The sequence below is a fragment of the Chiloscyllium punctatum genome, chromosome 3 (genome assembly GCF_047496795.1).
Source record: "Chiloscyllium punctatum isolate Juve2018m chromosome 3, sChiPun1.3, whole genome shotgun sequence".
Taxonomy (NCBI): Eukaryota; Metazoa; Chordata; class Chondrichthyes; order Orectolobiformes; family Hemiscylliidae; genus Chiloscyllium; species Chiloscyllium punctatum.
The window spans coordinates 124,917,591-124,930,584 of NC_092741.1; the positions used below are offsets into that span (position 1 = coordinate 124,917,591).

Below are 12,994 nucleotides of genomic sequence, written 5' to 3' on the forward strand. Positions count from 1 at the left end.
GTTTCCGAAAATGCAGCCAAGCTATAATTAACACTTTATCCAGAAGCAATGAAATCGGTTAGCAAGGCCCCATGGGAATGCACCAAATAGCTCTCATCACTTATTTCAATTCACTGTTTATGGAAATATTTATAACTGCAGAGAACCTGAGCTTTTCAAACAAACAAGTCACCGGAATATGACGGCTTTCATCCAAGAGTTCTAAAGGAAGGGGCTACAGACATAGTGGAGGCAATAGCTGCAGCTCGGATTCCAGCTCCTCAATTCATATTCAAGTTCCTCACGCTGCAAAAAGTTACTACAGATGTATTCAGTCTTGATCACGTTGACATCTAGCTGCTTCCATATGTACCATATGTTGCAGCAGCAACACATCACTCACCCTACCATCACATTTAACTTAATTTAACTATTATAGATTCCTTGGGTTTTACACTCTGTTGCAATATTTCATTTACATTAACTAAAGTGAGAAAAAAAATCACCAGTAACAACCTATTATTTAACCAGTTATTTTTGAGAGAGAAGAAAAAGCATTGGAGACCTGAAGATCTTATTTGAAAGATTAGAAATGTTCACCAGTCCTACTCGCCAATTAGTTTCTTTCCCTGCACATACATCATACCATAGTTTGCGATGTCACTCCACCACTAGTCTCACAGCAGGTAGTTGATCCACACCTTTTATCCTCTCCCACTCACCCCTCAGGAGAGCTTACTTTTTGCAGTAAATCCTATTTAAGAGCCCCTGTCCCTTTTGCACCAAATTTCCACTTTGAACCAAACTTCCAATGGTATATTCGGGATACTCACTATTTGTCTCATGCTGCTGAAGTCTCCTCACACTGGCCATATCCCTTGCTGACCCCTCATCACTTGGTTGAGGCACCATATAAACTCAAGTTCAACTTCACCTGGAATATTGCATCTGGTTCTGGCACCCGGGTTAACCTCTCATCATCAAAATACTGAAAGTTCAGAGAATAGAATTAAATGGATATTCCTCAGAGCTTACTAGATGCTACCTGCACGTATCAAGAATGTCAGAAAACAAGCAATATACAATCCCATGTGCTAGTGAGATTACGGATTGTGGAAACAGCTTAAGTGAACCTGCCAGTTACATCTCATTTATTTCTTTTACTTTTGATTGATCTCTTAGCTATCTATTTGGATGTCTCACTGTTGTGTGTGAAAGTCAGGGACAGAATCAAAGATGATTCATAGGCATTAATTAGACTACCTCTCATTTAACTTTACTTTGATAAAGCTGCTAATAAATTGTTAAATCTTTTATTGAAGCCATTTACCAAGTCTGGTTAGTAACCATTGGGGTCAATTTTGAGGATCACTGAATATTTCAATTTTATTGTGCTGCAAATACAGCAAAAGGGATGTTGAACCCAAAAAACAAAATGCTGGAAAATCTCAGCAGGACTGGCAGCATCTGTAAGGAGAGAAAAGAGCTGACGTCAGCTTTGACAAAGGGTCAGTTAGACTCAAAAGGTCAGCTTTTTCTGTCCTTACAGATGCTGCCAGACCTGCTGAGATTTTCTAGCATTTTCGCTTTTGGTTTCAGATTCCAGCATCCACAGTAATTTGCTTTTAATAGGTATGTTGATTTGATTTAGCTGTTTGTCTCCATGGTGTAAGAAGTCACTCAATGAAGCCATTTTTTTGATTTTCTACCTCATCCCCCATTTATTCCCATGTCCATTAATTTGCTTAACATCCAAAAAATTGACTAATCTCTTTACTGAATTAACTCAGTTGTTGAGCTTCTATAGACCTCCGGGTTAGAAAATTCCAAGAATTCGCTCTAAGTGATCATTAACTAGTCATTAAAAAAGCTTGCGAATTGGCTGCTGCATTTGTAATATTACAGCAGCGACCACACTTCAGAAGTACTTCATTGGCTGTCAAGTGCCCTGGCGGCATCCTCAAGTTATAAAAGTCACTTTCTTTTCTTCTTTGTCAGTTTGTTTTGGTGGATTCAAAGAGGTATCTAAACATAGAGAGATCAGCAAGCGTTTCTCAAATTCTTACAATTATGAAAAGGGGTTATTCAAAATTGATGACAAGGAGATGTACAAACTTACCTCCAGTACCATATCTCCAACTTGTACACCAGCAAGATCAGCAGGACCCCCCTTCGATACTTTGGAAATGAAGATTCTCTGGCATAGATAATACTATGAATCATTATTTGTTAGATTAGCTGATCTCATTTTAGAAGCCACATGTTAGAAAACATTTGCAGTCTGAGTCAGACTACAGTTGCAGGCAATAGAGAAACCCTCTATGTAAACATGGCAAGCATTTTGTGCAGAAGTCAATAAAGATACAAAGAATTCTTTGCTATATCTCAAGTAACAAAACCAGCATGTTAATAGCGAGCAACTGTTCAATACAACCAGGATTTCACAATTGTGGGAAATTTGTCTCTGGATTTTAGTTTCAGATGCCTGGAGTACTTATGCCCAGTCATACATAAGATGAGGGAGAAATCTTAAAGTTTTTATTTTGAAATTTTTGATTAGTTACCTCCATCAGGAGATTTTAAACACCCAGTTGCTGGCAGTACAATTTTACCTAGCGCTAAGCCATACAAGGTATGAAAATTCCACATCCGATCACCAGTCTATTCCACTCAGATCTCAGCTATTGTGGCAACAGGACACATCAACGGCCTTGATATATTCAATCTGACAATGTACTAAAGCTGTATGTAGATGTACTTAAGAAAGGAAAACACACCTTTTAGATTTACCGATGGTAGTGAAGGGCACCAAACATCCTACTACCAGAAAACCAGCTTTCTTTCGGGAAAAATCACAATAAACCACCCAGGTTAAGTTAGACTCTGCCCCTTGCGTTGTTTTCTTTTATCTGATAAGTTCTGAGTATCTAATTTCTACTTGGTTGTACTCAGTCATCCTCATGCCCTGCAAAAACTATCTAAAAGATATTTGGACAAAGCTGTCAGATACAGCATTAAAACAGCAAGTCCTGAAGAATCTCAGCTGATCTGGCAGTATCTGTGGAGAAAGTAACAGAGTTAATGTTCTGAATCCATATGACCCTTCTGAAGACAATATATAATTGGACTCAAAATGATAAGTCTGTTTCCTGTCTCCGCAGATGCTGCCAGACTTGCTGAGTTTCTCCAGCACTTTCTGGTTTTGTGAGAGATTTTCAGCATCCACAGTATTTTGATTTACCGGTACAGGTAATTCAGTTGCAATACTTGTGAAGGAGCTGGAAATCACTTGAACTGGTGATCAATGAGTCTTTATTTTCTGGCAGCATCTACATTTATTCCTGCTCTACTGTTTCTCTGTTGTCCTTCATCCTTCCTTTGCTACCTGCCTGCATGAATGTCGATTTGATCAGACCGTTCCAATGGTCCAATTTAGATAACTCTGGTTGAGGTATTTGCCTTCTGATGCTGATTTTCTCACTTTTTGATGACACTATCACAGCCACCATTCTTTGATGTACTTAAAACAGAAAGTGTTGAAAATACTTAGTAGGTCTTGAAGCATCTGTGGAGAGGGAAACAGATATATGAGCATCTGAACAAGGAAAGGCCACTCAGCCCTTCAAGCCTGCTCTGCTATTCAGTAAAATCGTGGCTCATCAGATTTTAACCTCAACTCTCCATTCCTGCATATCCCTAATAATCTTTCATCCCCTTGATAATCAAAAATCTTTGCTTTAAAGTTATATAAAGATTCTGAATCCTCTGCTTCTTGAGGAAGGGAATTCAAAAGAACTCTCAATCCTCAGAGGAAAAAATGTTTCCATATCTCTGTTTTAAACTGGCACCTTATTTTTACAATGACCAGTAGTCACCATAGAGTCAAACGGAATTCTTCTTCCATCTGAAGAGAGGTAGAAATGTGATTTTAAAGAGAACAGTGGGATGAAGAGCAAAAGGAAAGGTCTGGGATTTAGAGAGATTAAATGGCAAAGCTGTCATGAAACAAAATTCTGGAGCCTGTGTCTCTCCACAGATGCTGTTAAATCTGCTGAGCATTTTCAGCAATGTTTCTATTGCATGTTTCCAGCATCCACAGTATTCTGCTTTGAATCTACAGTATTTATTTGCGATCAAGCATTGCATGGAACATAACTGCTGTGTAATTAAGGTGCTGAATTATTGGCAATGATATACACTTGAATTATGACATTTCTATGGTCAGAAAACATCTGAATATTAATTAAAGAGAACTTTACTGCTAATGTTGGTTGTAGGGTTGATGTGAAGAAAGCCCAATATGCCTTACACCCTGCACTCTAGACCAACATATCTAACGAATGCCTTCTTCCCAAAGTGAAAACAACGAGCATACATGGGCCTGGATTAGAGTGGTGCTGAAAAAGCACAGCAGGTCAGGCAGCATCCAAGAAGCAGGAAAATTGACGTTTTGGGCAAAAGCCCTTCATCAGGAATAGAGGCAGGGAGAGATAAATGAGAAGGAGGTGGGGGTGGGGAGAAAGTAGCGTAGAGTACAATAGGTGAATGGGGGTGGGGATGGAGGTGATAGGTCAGAAAGGAGGGTGGGAGAAGGTAGCAAAGAGTACAATGGGTAAATGAGGGTGGGGATGAAGGTGATAGATCAGAGAGGAGGGTGGAGTGAATAGGTGGAAAGGAAGATAGGCAGGTAGGACAGGGCATGGGGACGGTGCTGAGCTGGAAGATTGGAACTGGAGTAAGGTGGGGGGGGGGGGGGGGGGGGGGGGAGGGGAAATGAGGAAACTGTTGAAGTCCACATTGATGCCCTGGGGTTGAAGTGTTCTGAGGCAGAAGATGAAGTGTTCTTCCTCCAGACGACAGGTGGTGAGGGAGCTGGGGTGGAGGAGGCCCAGGACCTGAATGTCCTCGGCAGAGTGGGAGGGGAAGTTGAAATGTTGGGCCACAGGGCAGTGGGGTTGATTGGTGCGGGTGTCCAGGAGATGTTCCCTAAAGCGCTCTGCGAGGAGGCGTCCAGTCTCCCCAATGTAGAGGAGACCACATCGGCTTTTGCCTGAAACGTTGATTTTCCTGCTCCTTGGATGCTGCCTGACCTGCTATGCTTTTCCAGTACCACTCTAATCCAGGCTCTGGTTTCCAGCATCTGCAGTCCTCGTTTTTACCTACATGTATATACAGCCTGATTTGAACGGATTAAAAACCTACCCACTGAAACAGTTAAAGTCAGATTTGGCATTTTCTTTATACATTCATGACTGTTGGCTGGATAATCTGTCAAATATTCCGTGCGGTGACTCAAAGATCGGAATGAGTGAAAGTTTACTGCTGTTGTAACTTTCACAGATAAGAGACATCCTTGCAATAGATGATTTCAGTGTGATAACCTCTCAGGTGAAACAGAAGCCAATAAAGCTTATGACTTCAAACATGCTCTGGTTGTAGGGTCAGTGGCCTTCCATACATCTGAGAGTTGGGGTACTGAGTCCAGAAACCTTGAACCTACATTTGATGAATCCTCAAAGTTTTCTTCCTCATCTGAATTGTGGGCTGGAAGTGAAACTCCCTCTGCATTTCCACCCTCAGTATTTTGTTTCCAGCAACTTCAACTGTACAGTAATAGCAATGGGAGTAGATTCAACATAAATAATGCGGGGTGCACAATTTAACTTATCATATACACTTATTCAACAAAAAAAATCTGTTGGAAAATTACAATAAAATATATTAAAATTACGACTGACCATGTGGTCATTTGATGTACAGATAATATTACAGTTAATATGGTTATATTTTTGACAACATAAACCATAAGTAGGCATCCAAACGTTTTTTTTAAATTTAAATAAATTCTAGCCTCTGGACCTGCCTCTCAAGTTATTCTCCATTCACATTTTGAAACTAAGGGATAATTGCTTTATATAGTAAACCTTTTTCATGAGAAATATTTAAATTGTTTGCCAAAGCCTCTGTAACAAAACAAAGTACATCATTAATGTTGCAAATTCATCATGTATAAAAGGAAAATATAAGCACATGATTCAAATTAAAAGGTCAAACAAAGGTTCTATACCCAAAACTACAGACTTCTCTGTTCTGTTGATGACAAAGCTGCTGTATACTTTCACATTTGACATAAGCAGACAAGGAGTCAACTTTATTTTAAAGCAATGTATCCTGTCCAATTCTCTACTTTGAAGATGTGTCTAGCATTTAATACAACATACTTCTGCACCAAGCATCTATGCAAAGTAAAGGATATGGCCTGGGTCAAAGTCTCACCAAAAAATAAAGAAACAGAAATTGACAGTCAGCTGGAGAGATAGATACTTGCCTATAGAAAGTAATAATCATTAAGACATCACAGCCAAGGAACATTGCTCACGTTTACTTCATAAGAGACTCAGACGTTTCTTTGAAATTACATCTGTGAAGAGCCTTGCGAGCTTTTACAGCCACAAAATCCGTGCACCCAGATCTTATACTTTATCTCTTAAATATTTAAAAGAGGCCTAAGCACAAGTTTCCCACCAACTCTCTTCAACCGAAAACAGTAACCAATGCAGGCAGACCAAGATTAGGAAAACAAAATAAAATATCATCCAAGTAAATATTAATCTCATATATAAGATGAGTGGGTGACTGCACCCCTCTGCCATGGACTACTGTGGTTGAAGAGGATAATTCACCACTAAGTACTCAAAGGCAATTAAGAACGGCTAATTAATGCTGTCCTAGTCAATAACACCCACTTCCTGTGAACAAATAATAAAAAAAGAGAGCAAGAAGATTTGTAAATTTCAAAGCCAGCCCTAGATTTTGTATCAGGTTTATGAAGGAAGATCATTTTGTACAGTGATAGAAGACCAAGATTTCACAGCGTCTCAAGAAGAATTTAATGGCAAGTTCATTGTATTTAAACACTTTATAATCAAAGATTGATTTTAAAAAATGGATACAGACTTAGCGCTATTGAGAACATGGATAAGATTCCCATGAAGTTTGACAGACAAGACAGAGAAATGAAGAGCAAAACTGGGCAGAACACAACTGGCCATGAAGACAGCCACTATTGTGTTGCCATGCATGTCCAACAGGGCAAAGCCTAAGCCAGTGGCAATATTCAAGTGAATATCTCTCTTGAAACAGCAATTCCCAGAAGGAATGTAGATGACTAAATCCATGATAAGGAAAAGATGGATGAAGGTGTGCTGAAATTATGGCTGAAGTAAGTGTGACACTTCTAAAGAAGTAGATTGTAGAAAGATAAGGATCTTCTCATCTGAGACGTGTTCAAATCAAATCTTGATGTCATTGTTGAAGTTAGATCACAGAACAGTAATATTGCAGTAATTCCTGATGATCCAACCACCCTTATTCAACCATTAATTATCACTCAAAACAAGCCCTTCAAGATTAACACGAGAAACAAGTAGAATGACCAAATGATTGGCGAAGAGTGGATATTCAATGTTGCCAACAATAATAGAAAGACAAAAGGAGAGACTGGACTTCAGCACCTCGAAAATGCCACTTATGTAAAAGCTGACTGACTAATTTTTGACTAAACCTTTAGTCTTAGAAATTTTATTTTTACATGCATATATGGAACCTTTAAGTTTTAGTTTTCTCTTAATGTGGTCATTGATTTAAACTCCAGACATCAGGTACAGAACAGGGGTAGTTTGATGATTCAAAAACAGAAGTGGCTGGAAAAGCTCAGCAGGTCTGGCAGCATCTGTGAAGTGAAATGTGTCAGGCCAGGTGACCCTTCCTCAGAACACCAGTTTGACGATTACCCATGAAACTGTTAAAATACTGAGTCTAAAATATCAATAGTCAGAAATTATAAATAACTTAGCTGATTTGTTGTCTATTCCAGTCACACATCATGATTCATGGGTGTGCATTAATGAGCTCCAGCACTAGAAACCTATTATGGAAATGCGGTTGATAACATGGAATATTTTTGACTAAGCAGCTACATAATACAACACATTGTTGCTTTGTCAGTGATAACATTCATTGAAAACTTTATCTCAAAATTTACCAAAAGCATTTTCTCTGAGATGGCAAGTCAATAGACTTCAGACTGTTCAATCTTATTTAACATACAAAAACTTACTTCATCACTGATTTTATAGGGAGTTGATCCTTTTCCTCCAGCAATACTGATCCCCAGACTTCCCATTTGACTGTGCACTGTAATAGTGAGCTTCTAAAAAAAGAACACAACCAGAACTAGCACTAGTTTTGATAGTGATATTGACTTGACATTCAGTTCATCTGCTGAAAAAAGGTGGTCACAGATTCATGCAGAAAGGGAAAGAAAAATCTGAGCTTTTGCTCTCAAAAACTTGAACATTGGCATGTGACTGTTTAATAAGAATAAGCCAAAAATCGTACAGTCAGTGTACTAGATACAAATTTGAACAAATGTAAAGGAGATTGAGAGGAAAGATCATTAGCCTAATTATTAGCCATCACATGAACTAGACACTGAAATTTTGTTATACCACCCAATCACCGGTAATGTTTATACCTGTGTGAATTGAAAACTTTTACCTATGGTGCATCATTGGACAACTTGGCTAACTTCTATCCTTTTCATGTCCCAAAGTTGTTCTCCTTCATCAATTTGTCAAGTCTTTTTGAAAACACTGCAGTATATCAAACCCTTCTTTATATTAATGAAGTATCAAGGATAGTCATCACCCATGGAACTATACCTTGTTTGCAAAATCATATGTGTGGGCTGTGTATCTCAACAATCATATTTAAATTTTACCCATTTGGCACACATACGAATCTTGTCATTTTACAACTGCAGTTGTATGGTTTAGAAAGGTTTGTAGAAATTATTACCTTTGTCAGAAAGGTGCATAAACCTGTGAATTGAGATCGGATTTGAATTCAAGTCAGGAACTTTGAGCTAAAGTAAATATGTACTTGTTAGATACTGTTTCCGTTAATCAGGTTTGCTCAATTGATAACATTTTGACATATTTGAAACATTACACTGCAAATACTTTACTATCACTGAATGAGCTCACCTAAAGTTAGCTATTTAAAAGACCGAGAAAGGGAAGTGTATAATACCTGCACTTCCCACTTTAGGGAATATTGCTGAGTGAGAGTAACAATGTTTTTCTCTCCCCAAAATCTCTCAGCATCAGCTGAAAAAAATTATACAATGTTTTACATTTATGTGCTCTGTAGCAGTGAATTTATTTGCTTGATGTAAAAGTATTTTGATCACTCTTTACTCGTCAGCTCCCGAAGTTCGTTTCAGAGTGATGCACACCACAGGAATGATAATCTTTCTCTTAATAACTTCCAGTGGTGAAGGTATGGTTACTGGTGAGTATCCTGACTGCAACAGGTTGGGATATTCCATTAATGCTGAGTCTCTGAATGACCAGAACCTTGAACAGATGGGAGGGCATTCATTACTGTACCCACCTTGATGGCTTCAACTGTAATCATCAAATTACACCCCATAATAAATTCAGCCTCTCTGTGTAAAATAACAAAGTATAAACCAAATAACATCAAGTATCCTTTTTTTAAAAAATTACTGGTTAAACAACATAAAACTTAAATCTGCTTTACTTAATCTGTGGTTTACCATTGTTAAGTAGATGCTTGGTTATCACAGTGCAATGTTTGGATGTACAAGCAGGATGAAATTCGAGGTCATGCATTCTCTCTCACACACTGAATAATATCCATGATGCAGGTATATATGTTGGTGTGTGGGGGTGGGTCAGGCCATCAAATGGAGCTGGCAATCCCCAACTCAAAACCCAGATAGAATTTCTTGGATCTGTGCCTCAAACATAAATCAAATCCATATCATATGAGCAGGACATGTCTGGAAATAAACATTAGTCTTGAAATTTTGTATATTGTAAAAGAAAATATGTGGATAGTCTTAATGAATTGTGCAAAGTATTTTTGTTTGCCTGTGTATCGTTATTTGTGAATACAGCTCTAGATTCCAAAATGTTAATAGTGGTTAGAAACATTCATCTAAAGTAAACTCTACAATGTAATTAGTTTAAGTGTGGGACTTTTCCCAATCGATATTTCTTTCAGTTAGAGTGAACATATTTTCTGAGCCAATATGAAAAGATCAACTCCCAATTTAGTTCCAGACATGTTACAGGCAAATAAACACTTTACAGGTCTAATAAATAAGGTATAAGTTAAACTAAAACTCCCCCTTATCAGGACCCCAGCATATTTCATTGCACATTTACAACTCAGGAATTTACTTCACAAAGCTGTTTTCTGGTCACGCAGATAACTACGTTACAGATATCAAGATCCAAAACAGCAAATTAGATAAATGAATTAATTTCACTTCAAACAGAAACAGAAATTGCTGGAGAAATTCAGCAGGGCTGGCAGCAACTGTAAAGAGAAAACATGGTTCAAATTCAGTGACTTTTTTCAGAACTGTTTTCGAACCAGTGCTGAATGTGCCATTACTTTGCCCTGGGGGTACCATTGGCCAGAAACTGAATTGGACCAGCAGTATAAATGCTATGGGTACAAAAGGAGGCATGAGGCTGGGAATTCCAGTGAGTAACTCCCCTCCTGACTCCTCAAAATCTATTCATCAAACACAAGTCAGGACTGTGATAGAATATTCTTCAGTGAAAGTGCAACATTAACCATACTCCGGAAGTTCAACACTACCCAGAAAAAAAGTAATCTGCTTGATTAGCATCCCATCTAACACCTTCAACATTCACTCTGTCCACTACTGATGCACAGTGCAGCAGTGTGCATCATCTACAATATGTTCTACAACAACTCTCACAGACTTCTTAGACAGTACTTTCCAAACCTGCAAACTACATAAAAGGACAAGAGCAGCAGTTGCATAGCAACCATCACATGCATATTCCCTCCAATCCACACATGATTCTAACTTGGAATGCCATTCCTTATTGCTGGGTCAAATTCCTGCGGTTCCCTCACTAACAGCACTGTGGGCAAACTTGCACAACACAGTCTGCAACAGTTCAAGGCGGCAGCTAATCACCACCTTCTGAATTGTAATTAGAGATGGATAATAAATACTGGCCTAACCAATGATGTGTGCATCCCATGAATGAATAGTTGAAAAAAAAGCAACTCAGAACAGACAGCTTTCCCTTAATAATGCACTTGGGTCATAGTCAGTCTTGATCATGCAATGAAGTTCTTAATGAGGTTCCTGATTCAGAGAGGGAAATTCTTAACCAAGCCAAGTTAATAATAAACACGCAAGTACGTAAATTAATTCAACTGTGAAATGATAGAAGAGCCTTTCATATTACCTTTGCTGAAGTTTCTTTGAATCCGGTGGATATCAAAAGTGTTGGCTGGCAATTATTTCGCTCAGGACACTTAAGTTCTCCACCAGTATTGTTTGCCAGCTTATAGACCTGTTGTTTGCTGGTATCTGAGCTACTTGGCATTTTGATCTGCTTTTGATTACCATGTAGAAAAGCTCTCATGTGGCGATTCTTTTGAAAGCCTTCTTCTGTGTCAAATAGACTGCCAGAAAATTTAGACACAGGTTCCTGAAGGTTTAGAAAATGTGACATACCAAAAAACAATTAGAAGATATTGAGAAAAGTTCCATTTGAAGAATACAACTTTCAATTATGTCATAGATCTCACAACCATTTGACATCTCAAGTTTAGTCCCTAGTGTAATACATAAAATGCAGCAGTCAAATTGAGAGCAGCAAATTCTCCAAACTGCAATGTGATAATAATCAAGCAATCAGTTTTAGGTTTAATTGAAGATAAGTATTGGTCAGGTCACGAGGAGAATTCATTTGCTCTCTTCAAGAGGTTATCACGGCATCTCTATCTTGCACTTGAGAGAGTATGTTGGACTCAAATTAACATCACATCCAAAAGACAATTCTTTAGCTCTGTGGTACTCCCTCAGAATTACACAGCCAGCCTAGATTAGATAGTCAAATCTCTGAAGTGGGACTTGAACTATCGCTTTCTGGTTGAGATGGAGAATGCAACCACTGAAGCAAAACTGGCAAAATTCTCTGCTGTTCATTATTTTTTCTTTAGAATTCCGACAGTGTGGAAACAGCAAGTCCACACTGACCCTCCAAAGAGTAACCCATTCCCTTACCCTATATTTACCTTTGACTAATGCATCTAACCTACACATCCCTGAATGCTATGGGCAATTTCACGTGGCCAATTTAATAAAAAAGAAAAATTGCAGAGAAAGCCCACTGACTGCATTGATGATTTAAGCTACAATGCCTCACAGGAGTTAATGGTCACCTGATCAAGCAAACCCAGTTTTATAGCCTCACTGGAGGATAGCTCAGTGGTATTATTGCAAGACTATTAATCCAGAAACTCAGGTAATGTTCTGGAGACTTGTGTTCAAATCCCACCATCGCAGATGGTGGAATGTGAATTTTATAATATTTTGGAAATAAAAGTCTAATGATGACCATTAAACCATTGCCGATTGTCAGGACAAAAAACCATCTGGTTCCCTGAAGTCCTTTAAAGGGAAGGAAATTGCCATCCTTACTTGATTTGGCCTATATGTGACAGCACAGCCAAAGCAATGTGGTTGGTTCTTAACTGCCCTCTGAGCAGTTAGGGATGGGCAATAAATGCTGATCTAGTTAGTGACACCAATATCCCACGAACGAATAAAACTAAAATCAGCAATTAATGTTTCATTATGCATAAGTATTCAATTAAATCCAGATGCATACATCACGATAATGCACCACTGAGTGCATAATGAAATCACTTCATTAACATTAGTTACTTTATTCTATTTGTCCTTACCATAGGGCTGATGCTACTGAGGATGCAACAATTGCCCTTTAAAATTGCAGTGGGAATGTGACGGAGAACCTCATGAAACAATGCAGGCCAAAAAAAATGATATTTTGTGTATGTTAGCATTTATGAAGGAGATCTGGGATGAAGGAACAATTCAACACATGGCTATGTCAGGATCAAGTGTGCT

General features: G+C 38.4%; 1 protein-coding gene across 1 annotated transcript in view; it reads right to left on the reverse strand.

The window, feature by feature from the left end:
• LOC140464758 (uncharacterized) overlaps positions 1-12,994 on the reverse strand; it is a 215,700-nt gene that overhangs the window by 170,120 nt on the left and 32,586 nt on the right. Inside the window, exons 3-5 of the mRNA XM_072560257.1 lie at positions 11,304-11,549; positions 8,099-8,191; positions 2,099-2,176 (exon numbers count right to left, since the gene is read on the reverse strand). Of these exons, the coding sequence (XP_072416358.1) occupies positions 2,099-2,176; positions 8,099-8,191; positions 11,304-11,549 (417 nt within the window). The remainder of the gene's footprint in view (positions 1-2,098; positions 2,177-8,098; positions 8,192-11,303; positions 11,550-12,994) is intronic.